The 16,277-nt window shown below is 41.2% G+C and overlaps 1 protein-coding gene across 4 annotated transcripts in view; it reads right to left on the bottom strand.

Moving 5' to 3' along the window:
• Positions 1–16,277, bottom strand: part of ST7 (suppression of tumorigenicity 7) — a 225,826-nt gene that overhangs the window by 32,123 nt on the left and 177,426 nt on the right. For all 4 annotated transcript variants that reach the window (XM_074952094.1, XM_074952075.1, XM_074952087.1 and 1 more), the window contains exons 10-11: positions 11,072–11,144; positions 9,379–9,481 (exon numbers count right to left, since the gene is read on the bottom strand). In XM_074952094.1, coding sequence (XP_074808195.1) covers positions 9,379–9,481; positions 11,072–11,144 — 176 coding nt within the window. The remainder of the gene's footprint in view (positions 1–9,378; positions 9,482–11,071; positions 11,145–16,277) is intronic.

Here is a 16,277-nt window from a genome sequence, read left to right as displayed (position 1 = left end):
CTAAATTCTAATAAATCTCCACTGAGCATGTGTGAACTGATTTTTTCAGAGGCTTATAATTTGGCCAAATTTGGGAAGACTTTCACAGGCAAAGCAAAAGGCACATCCATGACACAAAGGCCATACCCCATGCCAAATTTCAAGACCTTGCTCCACAGCATGGACACTAGATATTCTCAAAGAAAAGGTAGCCAGAACTTTTTTTCAACATTGAAAAACCATGTATTATTCTTTAGCCTTGTTCTCAAAAATGGCTGCAACATTTTGGCTGAAACTTTCCAACAAAATTTGGCCTAAGGCAGACAACTGGCATTGAAAATTTCAGCCAAAACGGTCACGGTTTGGCCAAATTATGAGCCACTAAAAAAGTGTGTCATAATGGGAGGTGTGAGGCAATCTTAACAACAGATGGTGCTACCAGCCCCACCTATAACAACTCAACAGCCATCCTACTGTTTTTCTTACTCTTGACTCCCCACCCACACCCCGACCAAGCTGTTATCTCATGTTATGTTTTGTCTTTTAGATTGTAAGCGGTTTGGGGCAGGGACTGTCATTTTCTCTACAGCGATTAGGACAATGGGACCCTGAACTGGTTGGCCTTTAATGCTACCACAACATAAATGTAAACAATAATACTACTAAAATCAGCAAGTGAAAGTGGCAATCCAGCACTGAAACAGTGCGCCTTTCCCAGCTTGGTCTGGGTTTGCATTGTTATTTAATGAAGCCACATTTTGTCTAGCAATGTGTAATTCACCATGTATACATATGGAAGTATGCCTCTTAATCAGCGTTTGTGAGGCTAAAATGCAAATTATTATTTGTACTGTTGTAATGCCTGTGGTCCTCATCAGAATCAGGGCCCCTTTCTGTTAAGTGCTGTACGAACTCAAAGGTAGAGAGGGCACCTTTCCCAAAGGGCTGTCAGTTCATGATTAACTTCATTTCTATATACAGAGATAGTGTAATCATGAAGTCAAGTACAGACTCTTGCTACTTCGTTACCATGAACGAATACATATAATTTATTTGATTGCATCAGTTGTACTCTGACCACTAATCCTCCTCTATTGGGACTACTTCTAAAATTCCAAATGGCTAAGCAGCTTCAGACAGCTATCTTCTTATAACTCCCTCCCACCCCAAAATAACAAAACCCCAAACAAACAACCTGAGAAATGTTTCTTCCTTTCTCCCAAATGTGCAATTTCCCTGTAAAATTACACCCGAGTCCCATAACAGGCAATATTCAGTCCTGCACCAGTGACAGTAAAGTCTTACAAACATGTAAGCTACAATATAAGAGCTTTATACCACTGGAATAAGGGAGATTTCAGCTTCCCAGCAAGATGTATAGCACTAGCCTTAGTAAGTTCCAAGATACTGGACTTTGAAGTTGTGATCTTTACAGGCACAGAAAAGCTATTTTAGGTAATCTTGCAACTTATCATGACTCCCTCTGATGCCTGTAGAATTGGACTGATGCTAATTAAGAAGTCCAGCTGTATGGGTGAAGACTTTTTTTAAAAAGTTGCACTAAATTGTTTAAAATCTCTCCAAAATGTTTCTGGAATTGCTTTTCTGTAATATACATGATACATGCAGAATACATGAATTTCTTGTGTGTCATATTAATTTATTTGTATTATTTATTTCTACAACATATTAGGTGGTGCACAAACATACAGGGAGGCATTGTCTCTACTCTGAAGACAAATTAAAAAGACAATCAGAAAAGAGAAGGTGGAAGGGGTATTCAGGTGATGACTGGCCACATCTTGCTAAGGACTTGTCAACACACAAAACTAAAATACTTAAAGTAAAATCATTTTGTAAATTGGTTTAGTTATATTGGTGTGGACAATCTTAAATTGATTTAAACCTGGCTTGTAAAAATTGGGGCAATGCTGTGTAGACCAGACTTCTAACGTTATTTTTCTAGTTAGTTACATAGATGATCCTCTGTTGGCTCGCTTCCTGCCATTATTGGATGGCTAATTTCTTACAGGTGTCACAGGAGAAGTGGGTCTTCAGCAGGAGCACTCTCTCTGAGCTAGTCCCGAATGACACTATCCTTTCCCACTCAAATCCCTCCTACAGCCCCACTTATTCAATGATGCCTGCAAGAAACTGGAGATACAACTATTTTTAGAAAAGGAAAAACCTTATGTTTTATATGTAGTTCGGCAGCGCCAAAAGGCCCTGTCAGAGACAGAACTCTATGGTGCTAGGTAGCAGAAACAGTTCTTGCAACCTAATTTAAGAGAGAGATGGTTGAAAAATGCAGAAGAATTTCAACCACCCTAGCAGCTAGTTGAAAAATAACATTTTTCTGCAAAACATTAAAAAATATCGCGAATACTTTGTTGAAATTTTAAATTTTTGACCATCTGTGATTCAAGAGGTGAGAGGTACAAAGAATAGAAGGGCAGTGGGGAAGGAAGATGAGGATAACAGTGATATGATCCAATAGAACAGATCTTTAGAACAAGATTCCCAGCTCAGGACTTGCCAATTCAGTTTTGATGTCATTAGTTATTATCATCATCATTTATATGGCACTTTGCTTTCTTTGTTCCCTGTCCTGATTTCATCTCCTGGTGTTGACACTGACTCCTCACCCGCTCTTTCTCTCTCTCTCTCGTACTAATAAGAACATTGAAAAATCTCTGCTTGCCCAGCCTGTTCCTTCTCACAGACCCCATGTCAGCCCAAGTATACAAAGACTGTCAAACTTCCCCCACTGTGTGTGTGTGTCTGAACCAGTTTGCCAGACTCAGCAAAAAAAATTTTCACCCGTGCCTCAGGCACCATTGGGCTGGTGTGGGTGTAAGAGGAAAGTGGAATTGTCACTGAAACACAACAAAAATGGAGAAGGTGCCCAGTGCCAAGAATAACTATTAACCGAGAAAAAGCCTTCCAGCAATGCACACTGTTTTAAGAGAGACCTTAAGCCAGGGGTGGGCTAACTTTTTGGCCCGAGGGCCGCATCTGGGTATGGAAATTGTATGGCAGGCCATGCATTCTCATGAAATTGGGGTTGGGATGTGGGGTCGGGGTGGGGGCGAGGGCTCTGGCTGGGGATGTGGGCCCTTGGGTGGGGCCAGAAATGAGTTCAGGGTGGAGGAGGGGGCTCCAGGCTGGGGCAGGGGCTTGGGGTGGGGGGTGGGGGTGAGGGCTCTGGCTGAAGGTGCAGGCTCTGGGGTGGGGGTGGGAATGAGGAGTTTGGAGTGAAGGAGGGTGCTCCAGGCTGGGATCAAGCGGTTTGGAGGGTGGGAGGGGGATCAGGGCTGGGGCAGGGGGTTGGGGCATGGGAGGGGCTCAGGGGTGCAGGCTCCAGGCGGTGCTTACCTCAAGCAGCTCCTAGAAGCAGCAGCATGTCCCCCCTCCAGCTCCTATGCGGAGGTGCCTCCCTGTCTGCAGGCACCGCCCCTGCAGCTCAAATTGGCCGCAGTTCCCGGCCAATGGTAGCTGCCGGATCGGTGCTTGGGGTGGGGGCAGCGCACAGAGCCCCTGGCTGCCCCTAAATGTCGGAGCCGGAGGGGAGACATGCTGCTGCTTCTGGGAGCCGCACAGAGTGGCTCCCAACCCTGCTCCCCGGCTGGAGCTTGGGAGCGGGACAAGCCCCAGAACCCGCTTCCCAGCAGGAGCTTGAGGGCTGGGTTAAATTGGCTGGCGGGCCAGATGTGACCCACAGGCCACAGTTTGACCACCCCTGCCTTAAGCCATATAAATCCTTTGAAAAAGGAACCTCCAGTGATGTTACTCTTTACAAAGGGAAACCCAGGGTGATGTGAAGTCACTTAACGTCAGTGAAATTAGGTGAACCTCAGTGACAACAATAGAGTGAAAAATGTATGTGCATTTTTCATCACTGATGTTTAAAGAATGTACCTCCTTTCCAAATAGAAAGATTCAGATTTAAGCTTCCAACAGATACTGGAGATTAGAGAGGTTAATGACTGCTAAGCTGATATGAAACACAAAGTTCTGTGGCCAACCTAAGCTTGCTAGCCATTTCCATTTTCCTCAGTCCCCAAGGGCCCAAGAAAAATCAGTGACTTTGTGTTCAAATCCACTTGTAAGGGACAGCAGATGGGTTTACCTAATGGAAACGATTCTCAGGGAAAGAGTCACTGCATTTGCTTTTTCTCTTATGAATCTCTTTATATTACAGAAATGCTAAAAAGAACTTTGGAATGGTGCAATACAAACTGGTTTATATATTTAGAGTAGGTATTTCTAAGGTGCGTATCATACTGGTACATAAGCACTGGGATCTGGGACTATTTAAAATGTTCCATTTTAAGGACTTAAGGGAAATTACAAGGCCAGCCTTGAATTTATTTGTATCCCATGCAAAGACTTTACCTCTCGCAGGGAAAATAAATAGAACATGGAGGAGTGCATGACTGCATGTGGGAACTCAATGTCTGCCATAAATAAAGCTGTATCAGGTTACAGGTGGATCCTGGACACCCTATATCTTCTATGCCTAAGTCAGCAATCCCCCCTCCCCCCCCCCCCCATGTTCCAGCACCGTTCCCATCTTTTTCTGTTTCCTCAAGAGTTCTCTTTTGAATCTCATTTTTCTAGTTCAGACTTTAATTCTAAGATGAAGAAAACATTCTGGGATATGCACTGGCTCTGAGGATGCTAGGTTGCAAGTATCTGAGCTGGAAATTGTGAAAACAAAGAAATGCAGAGGACCATTTACACCTTCCATCCTCAGTAATGTTGTTCCCTGCCTATTCTTAATGGTGCAGCTGGGAACTTGCCTAGATTTATAGAATTCAAGGCCAGAAGGGACCACTGTGATCATCTAGTCTGACTTCCTGTGCAACATAGGCCACAGAATTTCCCCCAAATAATTCCTGTTTGAACTAGAAAAGATCTCTTAGAAAAACATCCAATCTTGATTTAAAAATTTCCAGTGATGGAGACTTCACCACAACCCTTGGTAAATTGTTCCAAAAGTTAATTCCTCTCTGTTAAAAATGTTCACCTTATTTCCTGTCTGGATTTGTCTTGCGTCAACTTCCAGCCCCTGGAGCATCTTATACCTTTCTCTGCTGAAGAACCCATTATCAATATTTGTTTCCCATATTGGTACTTAAATGCTGTAATCAAGTCACCCCTTAGCCTTCTCGTTGTTAAACTAAATACATTGAGCTCTTTCACTCGATCACAATTTTTCCAATCCTTTAATCGTTCTTGTGGCTCTTCTCTGAACCCTTCTCCAAAGTATCACCACACTTTTAAATTGTGGACACCAGAGCTGGACACAGTATTCCAATATAGGTTTCACCAGTGCCAAATGCAGAGGTAAAATGTCATCTCTACTCCTACTCGAAATTCCCCTGTTTATGCCTCCAAGGATTGCATTAGTCATTTTTGCCACAGTATTGCACTTGGAAGCTCATATTCAGCATATTACTTTCCAAAGACTTCAAACAATTACTCAGTTTTTAGTGTCATCAGTACAACTTATTTTTTTCTTATTCTAAAGAGGGAGACACTCATTACTGAAATCCTGCAGAAGCTCTGAGGCCAATTGCAACACATATTAGCAATGTGGCATTGTTAGCTTTCCTGTGTTGCAAACTGCTAAATTTTATTATCTAAATTTCATTAAGAGGATATTTGATGCTATTTCAGTCAGAATTAAGGCTGAATATGATGGTGTATTTTCATGTTATTTGCGTAACATTATTACCGCTAACATATTATTGCTGCATGATTCATGGAATCATAGAAATACAGGTGGTGAAAGAGGACTCGAGAGGTCATTGAGTCCAGCCCCCTGCACTGAGGTAGAACCAAGTAACCTAGACCATCCCAGACAGATGTTTGGCCAATGAGTTCTTAAAAACCTCCAGTGATGGGGGTTCCACAACCATCGTTGGAAGCCTATTCCAGAGCTCTGTCCTTACAGTTAGAAAGTTTTTCCTAATATCAAACCTAAATCTCCCTTGCTAATCTTTTAGCTTATGCAGGACAGTATGTGTGCATGAAATTCCAGTGATATTGTATGTTAAGCCATATTACAGTTTTAATATTATAATGGGTGTTTTGATGCACTTGTTAATCCCTTTTATTACCTGACAATTGATACATGTTCCGTTTTCTATTCCTTTTTCTAACTTGATCACTAAATTAAATCGCCACTCTTTAAGTGTGGCCATGGAGTATTCAACATAGCTTGGATATTCATGTGCACAAAGGTGACCTGAAGCCACCTTTGTGATCCCCCGATTCTAAATTAGAATAGCAACATGAATTAGGGCCACCAGGGATTGTCAGGCAATAAGGGAGCTTCAGCCTTTTCACGTTTTCCTTGGCCAAGGCCCTTGCACCAGCAGTCAGGAATGGGATGCAAAAGGTGCTGCCACCCAGGTTCTAAAGCCATCCAAGGATTTGTCTACATGGTGGGGAATTCTCCCGTACCCAGATCCATAAGTCTCAGCAGTGCAAAACTGTCCCACCATTTTGGAGTTTAAGTTTCCATTCCAAGTATATTCTGAAAAATATAGCAATACATTATCCTGCTTGGACCTTTACAGTATGCTATAAAATGACTGGCTTTTTTCAGCTGAGGCAAGAAAAGAAGACATTTAAGATTATGCTCTCTGGGGCAGGGACTGTCTTTTTGTTCTGTGTTTGTGAGGCACCTCGCACAGTAGGTCCATGACTAGGGCTTCTGGGCACTATGGTAATACAAATAAATAATAATAACCACAACCATTTGGGAATATTAAAGATCCTACAGCATTTTTCATAAGATTGAGGGTGTTAATTATGGTGTCGCGATCAGATTCCAACTTGATTTATATTCTGTTTACTTAAAGTAACCATCCTGCTCTTTCAAATGAACATAATACTGTTCATTTTTCTCTCCTAATCTGCCGTGAAGTGTTATTGTGAGCTGTCAAAACAACTGCTGCATTGTACCCCAGAGATGGCTGCATTTCAGTGGCAGGTTAAGTGATTCCTGTCTAGAGTTTCTATATGGGTTTGCATTTGTAAAATGCCTTGGGATTGCAAATGTAAGCTATTATCATCTTCTCCTTTTACTGCCACTAGAGATGAAATGACTGACCAGTAAAACATGCTTCCGGTTTGTTGCAATGGAGGCAGGAATTGCTAGAAAGAATCATACTGGTTAGTGGCTAGTCAGTGGGAGAAGGCAAAAAGTACATCGATCTTACAGGGAAAGTGTTTAATATCTGCACAGTACTGGGAAAAGACCTTCCTGCAGTGAGAAGGGCAGTGTGTGCACATGGGGGTTATCTCCTACTCCTCATGGATAAGGGCATAGAAGAAGGGCTGAGGATTTGGTGCTCAACTGTATCCATCAGCCAATGTTCACACAGCCTCCTGGTTCACACAGAATCTGCCGCAGCTAACAGTGGTCCTGCATAGTGCTGAGGATCAGGTGAAAAAATAAGAAGCAGCATTAGCTATTAGTGCTCAGAAGCCAGGGGTCTTACTGCTGTGATGTATAGTTAGAGAGGGAATTATAAAAAAAAAAAAAAAAAAATCCTTTCCACCTTTAACATACCCACCTGCTGACGTGAAGAAACAGATTGACAGAGCCAGAAGAGTACCCAGATGTCACCTACTACAGGACAGGCCCAACAAAGAAAGTAACAGAACGCCACTAGCCATCACCTTCAGCCCCCAACTAAAACCTCTCCAGCGCATCATCAAGGATCTACAATCTATCCTGAAGGACGATGCCTCACTCTCACAGATCTTGGGAGACAGGCCAGTCCTTGCTTACAGACAGCCCCCCAACCTGAAGCAAATACTCACCAGCAACCACACACCACACAACAAAAACACTAACCCAGGAACCTATCCTTGCCCATTGCCAACTCTGTCCACATACAGATGCTCCCCAGATTACGCAAGACCCGACTTATGTAAATTTGCACTTACAGAAAAAGTTCCATAAGCCAGAAATAGGATTTTCAAGTTGCAGAATTTTTTGCGTAAAGTACAGGTATACGTTTCCGACTTATGCAAAATTCGAGTTACGCAAGACCTTCCGGAACAGAACGATTGCATAAGTCGGGGGGGCGTCTGTATCTATTCAAGGGACACCATCAAAGGGCCTAACCACATCAGCCAACCATCAGGGGCTCGTTCACCTCCACATCTACCAATGTGATATATGCCATCATGTGCCAGCAATAATAAATGCCATGTACATTGGCCAAACCAGACAGTCTCTATGTAAAAGAATAAATGGACACAAATCTGACATCAGGAATCATAACTTTCAAAAACCAGTCAAAGAACACTTCAACCTCCCTGGACACTCAATTACAGACCTAAAAGTTGCAATTCTTCAATAAAAAAAAACTTCAAAAACAGACTCCAACGAGAAACTGCAGAACTGGAATTAATTTGCAAACTGGACACCATTAAATTAGGCTTGAATAAAGACTGAGAGTGGATGAGTCATTACACAAACTAAAAACTATTTCCTCATGCTAATTTTTCCCTACTGTTATTCACACCTTCTTGTCAACTGTTTGAAATGTGCCATCCTGATTATCACTACAAATGTTTTTTTTCTCCTGCTGATAATAGCCCATCTTAATTAGTTAGTCTAGAAAAACCCCCATTTTTTCATGTTCTCTGTGTGTATATATATATATACATATATCTTCCTACTGTATTTTCCACTGCATGCATCTGATGAAGTAGGTTTTAGCCCACGAAAGCTTATGCCCAAATAAATTTGTTAGTCTCTAAGGTGCCACAAGTACTGCTCAACATTGTCCTTTCTGTGATTTTTCATTTATGAATGAGCAAGCCCTGAACAGTTTGGAGTTTTAATGGTGGAGCATTGCATGAAGAGTTACAAATACAATTTATATGAAGCATAACAGAAAATGTGAACGTAAGTCCCTTCGCAGCATGCTGAAAATATATGCTATGTGTGATCCATGAAATACAGATAACCATTTTTTAACGTGAAGATCTTTTCTATTATTGTCATTGTATACGATTATTTAAGGAATAATCTATCTACATGGATACTTCTAATGTGTTTATCAACGTGGCATCAGGGTGCCTATTGTCAATATCCAGTATTTTGTTGATATTCAGACTGACAGACTTTTATCAGTTAATACTTAAAGTTTCAAGACCTAATATTGGGTGACATGTCTGTTCCTATGGTATCTAATGAGAAATTTCAAATGCTCCCCACATGCGTATAGCAGGGTGTAAACATTAGCCCCTTCACCCTCCCGCTGTCTGCTCCCCTTCCAACAACCACCACTTGCTACTCTACCTCTTTAAAACGAAAGGATATGTCTCCTGTTTTGTTTAAATTTATGACAGTGATTTCTCCATACTCACTTTTGGCACATGTGGATTAAATTCTACTGCTCTGTGAATAGCTTCTACTGCATTCATCTCTGCTGTACTCAGCCCTCGCCTTGAGGCAGCCTCTGGAGAAAATCTGCAAAAGCAAAGAAACAAATACATTAGGTCAGAAATGCTAGCAAGTAAAAGCCAGAAAGAAATTTAGACCAAGGGCCCGTATAACCAGGCTGAGACAATTTCCTATGCTCTCCAAACTTCCATAGTAAATGGAAACTCTGAATGACCTATTACATCAAGGCCAATGAAAATCCCTGCAGAAGTGGAAAGCATGTTTGCATCTAATCATGGCAGGAAGTAAGTTCAAACAGTCAATTCTTTCTACGCTGCTAAACTAAATTTTCTATAATACCTTACTGGGGGGGCGTTTATCAAGGCAGAAGTTTCCGAAAAAAAGAAAATAATGTTAAATAATTGTTAGCGTGTTTCTATTAAAAACATATTTGGGGAGATTTTAGGGAGGTTCCCAACCCAATGCCCCTGGGTCAGGTTGGGATTAAAGCATGGTACAGCAGCAGTAGTGGGTAGCCTACTTTCAGTTGTACCAGCGAGGGTTGGATGCCCAAACTGTGGGCGAATCATCTGCCCCAGTGAATGAAAAACCAGACCATGCAATCTCTTTCTCACCTCACACCCCACGGCTAACTCCAGAGCTGTACTTGGCAGGCAGACACCACAGGGAAAGCTGTGACAACCTTAGCCCTGCCCTCCCAAGCTGGAGTCGCTGTGTAGGGAGGAAAGATGTTGCAGTAGGTACTGGCGATCTACAGGATAAAAAGAATGAAAGAAAATTACTTAGATCTTGAAGTGCACATTCACTTAAAAGCAAACTGTCTGACGTCAGGAAAGAAAGCGGCTTTCCACTCTGCTTGCTTTCCAACTTTAGGGCCACATTCCCCCCAAGATATGTATACACAACTCCTCCAGCCTGGGATTTGTGTGCACGCATCCAAGAGCAGAATCTGGCTCTTAGGGCTTGATCCTGCAAGGTGCTGAGCATTCCTGCGAAGGGCTGAACATTCTCAACTCCAGCTGACTTCAGGAGGAGTCGATGACACTCAGCACCACATAGGAGTGCTCAGAACCTTGGAGGGCTGTGTCCTAAGAGAAAACCGTATCAGGAATAAGCAAACATTTGTGTCTTTAAAAACACGTATACCATCTATTTCCATTGACCTGTCAGGAACCCTTACATAGTAAGTGCTAAATCTACCTGCCTAAAATCAAGTAGATGAACACTGCTATGACAGTACTTGTCGAAGAAAATTGCTATTTGTACAGTCATGTTATTTTACCTTTCTTGGTTCTGTTAGATACTAGGTGAAGATGGCCAACCACACAGCACCTCCAAGCTGCATTTTCATTATAATACTATCCAGGAAGCCATTGCTCAGCCAGATAGTATAAATAAAAATTAAAATAAAGTAATTTAATTGAAGCCATTTTTTTTCTTTTTTAACCATTGGTGAGGTACAACATTGATAATTAGTGAAAATTCCTTTTTATAAAAAACATATTCTAAATTTTCCACAGGCCAAAATTTCTCCTGCTAGGACATCAGATTTTCAGGGTGTGGGACCTCACCAGGTCACTGAAGAGAAATCTGCAGTTAAACGCAAGTGAGTTTACAGTAAGGAATTTTGCTGGTCAGAAGTTCTCATGGACTTACTTGTCAGAGACAGCTCTGGCTTTGAGCAGTGCAGCTGTGTAGCATATCGTTGCTGATTTTGGTAAGCTTATATCTGTTGAAAGGAAAGTACAAAATAAATAAATATTGGAACCCTTGAATGTTTGCAGAAAGAGAAAATAAATGTTGGAATAATTCTTCAGGACAGCATAATATCTAAATTAATGAATAATGGGATATCAAAAACACCCGAGTGATTTAGGAGCACTAAGTTGTGCTCCTATGTCACTCAGGTGCTTTTGAAAATGCCACCCAAATAAGAATTATCATATTTTTAAACCCTGAATTAATGATAATCTGATTGTGCCATGTAGTCATTAAATGATCTAATTAGCAAACAAATTCAGAGTGATCTTTTTCTGATACTACACGGATTGAATTAAAGAATTCATTACGTTTGTATACAAACACATATGCAACCTAGAAAAGATAAATTCTTTCAGTAGATTAGGAAACACATCAATATCCAGAAACAGCTGGTGGGTGTCTATCTACTGTGTCTTATTCCCTTCCTTTCTTTTAGTAATCATGACTATGAGAGTCAAGCCAACATTTACTAATTTACTGCATTTAAATATTAACAGCAATGTAATATGTTTTGCCACTTGTGGAAACACGGGGCCATAATAACTAGTATGTTCTGCTCCAGTGACACAAGTCACCTATAAACCCAGCTTACGCACTTAGTTCAGTCAGGTTTCTGGCTACTTTTCATCACCAGAGTGGCACAAAGCATCTGGAGGGTATATATGAATATGGCCCAATAGTTTCCGCTGTAGTAAAAGCAGAAAATAATTCTACACTACGTTACCTAGCTCTCATAGACAGATATTATAAACCATCTTTTAAACTGTTTAGCATTTAGGCTAAATTTAAGAAAACAGCTGAGTGAGAAAGAAATTAAGGGCCTAATCCTGTAAACAGTTGTTGTATCACTGAATATAATACCTACTATCATGAATAGAGCTCATTAAAGCAATGAGACTACTCACTATATGAAGCACTATTCCCTGTAATAGCATTACAATTATAGCTTATTTAAAATTTGTATACTACATATACTCCACCAAAATAAATATACTTTATATAATTACAGTGGGACTATGGTTCTAAGCAAGAGTCGGGGAAGCTCTGGAGCACAGTTCTAAAAAACCTGTAACTCTTACTCATTCTATTCTTGATATACTGAATAATGAAAGACACTGGGAAGTAGCACTAAGGACCAAGTTATGTGAGGTGCTGAGAGATGCTTGAGGTGTGCTGAATGCCCTCAACTTCTACTGAGCTCAACTGGAGTTAAGGGCACTTAGAGCCTCACAGGAAACGCTTAGCACATTGCAAGAAAGGGCTCCTAAGAGAATAAGGTGAGTGAGGATCGATAAATCATGCCTTACTGGAAACCACTCTTTACTTTACTTATTCATGATCAGTTTGCAACTCCAGGGAATATTGTGCTGTTAGAGCAGGATTTCGTGACTTAGGTACTTTTGAAAGTCCCAACTATTAATTCTTTACATTTGTCACTAAACCATGTAATTATAGTGACTAGTAATTAAAATCCACAATATGCAAGGCAGTGTTGCAATGAGAGATATGGACATTACTATGCCATAACGGAAGCTAGCTGCACATCCATCCATCCATCATTGCAGTAGGTGAATATGTGCTGTTCCAATGACTATATTTATGCCAGGTTGTTCTTGACATTAGGAGTTAAGAACTTTGCATGTTTTCAAGTAAACAGAATGGATCTTTTTTGGATCACACCAGTTTCAGCCTTTCAGCAACATAAAGTTACTCATCAAATCACAAAAGGAACAAAAAGCAGAGTGTCCTTCTGGGAGCAGAGTTAAAAATGGAAAATTATTGATTCGGAGTTCTGATCTATTTACAGCTTTTTATGAGTTTTGAAGTAGCAGATATAATTTTTTTTTCTTCTGTGCACATGGTTTCTCTGAGCTCTTACGGCCATCAATCCGACACCACAACATTGGGAATATCTGCCGATGCTAAACTCAGACGCATCCATCAGTTAGAGCCTAATCCTGTACCACTGAAGACAGTGGGAGCTTGGCTGTTGACTTCAATGGGTGCAGAATCAGGGCCTAACAAGTATCTGATACCAGTAAACCAGGACACGAGGACTCTACTAGCTTGAAATCCCTAGAAATATATTTTCGTAGGCAGCATGCTCCTTCCCCTAAAGCAGGGGGGCTAAAGTAACAGGGAGTGGAAGACAGAACTCTTCCACTTCTTCCTGGTTTGGTGAAGCAGCAAACCCCAGAACTCCTTGGCTGGTGCAGCGAGATCTCCCCTGTCTTTTTCCATCAACTTTAACCATTTTAATGAGACTGAAAAACAGGAGGAAGGGGGAGACTCTCGGGGGGGGGGGGGGGAGGGAAGGATGTGAAACTTCAGCAAAAAGCATTTTGAATGCAAGAAAAAGTTGCCTTCTCATCTACCGAAGACTTAAAGCACTCGGATGCACCAAGCAGCAGAAGAGGCCAGAACCTCAGTGTGCAAAGGGAGATTTTCATACATTCCATCCAACTAATGCGTAACCTGTTGTGCTAGAAACCGTTAGATCACACAATCCAAAAGACAGGGTGCCAAGACCATTTCCTCAGCTTAGATCATCCATTACTGCCTAGTGGTCAGCAGAAGCCATGGGATCCGAATTATGATGTGTGGTGACACTGTAGGTTAATGACCAAGCAGCAAAGATCTGAATGGCTATGGTATCTTTGATGGGTGGCCCATTCTCCGACAGAAATGCTTTTCAGGAATGGAAAATGAAGCAATACAGAGAAATGTACACATGTGTGTTGTTCTGCAGATTTCTCTGTGTAGGGTCATGCCTTTTTGTTGTTGTTTTATTTTGCCTGCTCTGAAGCAGGCCACATTATACAAGTTTGAATATTGTCCAATGGAGGCTTTAGTTCCTACTTGGGATCCTCACACTGAGATAGAAGCAGAGTAGAATTATGGCTGGTTACAAATTAAATTTAGCTTGTACTTTGGGAATCAAGTCTAAACTAGTCCTAAGAAATAACTCATCTGTCAGGAACCAAAGTTAGAGGTCTTCATAAATTAGTGTCTCCAGCTTGTAAAGCCATCTGGCAAAGCATCTCTACATACATTGTTTCCCATCCTCTTGTGACAGCAAATGGAGCTCCCTCAGTGTGCTGAAATATGCAACTGCTATCCAAGTGTCAAAACCTTGAGGATATTTTTCCCTAATAAGCTCTGACGTATGTATCCAAAGAAGGATTTCATTCCTTACTGCTCTTGTCTCTAGAAGGTACACTTTATGATTATTTTCCTTGGACTAACCTTCTGGGGCATATAGTACCTCAGGTAAAGAGAGGGCTGAGAAAGTGAATTCTTAATGGTGGCTTGCTTCATAAGATGTTTCTTTTGATATTTAACAAGTTGGAAAGGAGCTGTGAACATAGCATTGTGTCCAGATGATGATGATTAATCATATTATGGTAGCATGCACAATGTGCCAGGCACTGTCATGTGATCTGTTGTTCCCACCAAAATAGCAGTTACACTTGGAAATGGTAAATATGGAGAGGAAAACATGGAATCATCTCCGTCCAGGTCATCAAGAGCCCCTAAATGTTGACACTGGGCAGTTGAAAGATCAGTGTCTTGCATGAGCAGTCACTTTAGGTGAATTTTGTGTTTATTAACAATTAAGAAGTTATTCTACTTATGACCAAAAAAACCACGTTAGGTAAGTGCTTTACTGAACAGGGGCTATGTGCTTAACTCATGTGAGCAGTCCTATTGAAGTTAAAGGGACCTAAGTATGTGCTTAAGTGCACTGCTGCTAGAGGGCCATAATTCTGGATTGCACAAACAAAGAGATCATGTCAGTCAAGGGAGATGCTAGTCCCTTTCTATATGGCACTGGAAAGATTACATCTAGAGTACTGGATTCATTTATGTACACCTCAATATGAAACCGAAGATATGCCTGAACCCCCAGTTAGTGTTTCTCTCTTAAGCAACAGGCTGTCTTTTTTATTTCAAAGGTCCTTTGAAAGGTCCTGCCTGAAGATCTTCTAAGGTTCTGAACAGGACTTCTGAACTTCAAACTATTTTTTGCATTTCACCTACACAGGATTGGAAGTAGACTCCCTACAATGGATTCCTGGTATTGTCCATGTGAGCACCAATCAACTAAATTCTGTCTACAACCATTGTTTTGAGTAAGGATTTACCCCTTAGTCACTTTTTAGACATCATACAATAGTCACCAACTCCACAGATTATATATATAAATATTCATGGGAATTATCTGCATTGATTTCCATTTTCTTCACAGGTGATAAAAGGGCTAGAGGGATTGATTTATGAGGAAAGACTAAATGAACAACAATAAATATGTGTAGCCTGACTCAGTGATCATCGAATATCAGGGTTGAAGGGACCTCAGGATGTCATCAACCCCCTGGCTCAAAGCAGGACCAATCCCCAATTTTTGCCCGGATCCCTAAATTGTCCCCTCAAGGATTGAACTCCCAACCCTGGGTTTAGCAGGCCAACGCTCAAACCACTGAGCTATCCCTCCCCCCGATAACAAAGGAGAGAAGTAATCATCATGGAAGGAGAATTGTTGAAGCTGTTCCAAGGGGTTAAAAGCTAGAATAATGGGATGAAATTAACCATAGGGAAATGTAGGTTGAATATCAGGATGAAAACATCTTGACAGAGAAGCAATTAGACTGCAATACAATCTCCCACGAGAAGTGGTAAGTGGTCATCACTTGAGTCATTTTAAGCTATACTGGACAAAGTACTAGAAAATATACTGTAGGGAACAATCCTGCACTGGCAGGGGGATGAACAAGATGATCTAACAGGGTATTTTCATTGTACATGCAGCATGCTGTAGTCCTGTTTTTCTGTTTAATACTCAGGCAGTGCAGGCTCTCCTGCCACACTCGTGTGAGTAGCGTACAGTTGAACAAAACTCTAAGGGACAGCTCCTGGCCCTATGATAAGGTACAGTATGAATTTCAGCACAAAAGGAGAATTTTTTTAGTATAACAATGAGAGAATGAAAACAGAGAACAGTTACAGTTGAGCTACAGCATTTGCATTGTTTGGATTTGCTCAGTTTGAACAAACTTTTCTGAGGTTCACTGGCTGATTATAAACATTTCCTATAAAGCTC

Source organism: Natator depressus, chromosome 1 (assembly GCF_965152275.1).
Source record: "Natator depressus isolate rNatDep1 chromosome 1, rNatDep2.hap1, whole genome shotgun sequence".
Taxonomy (NCBI): domain Eukaryota; kingdom Metazoa; phylum Chordata; order Testudines; family Cheloniidae; genus Natator; species Natator depressus.
This window is presented reverse-complemented; position numbering and strand designations above follow the sequence as displayed.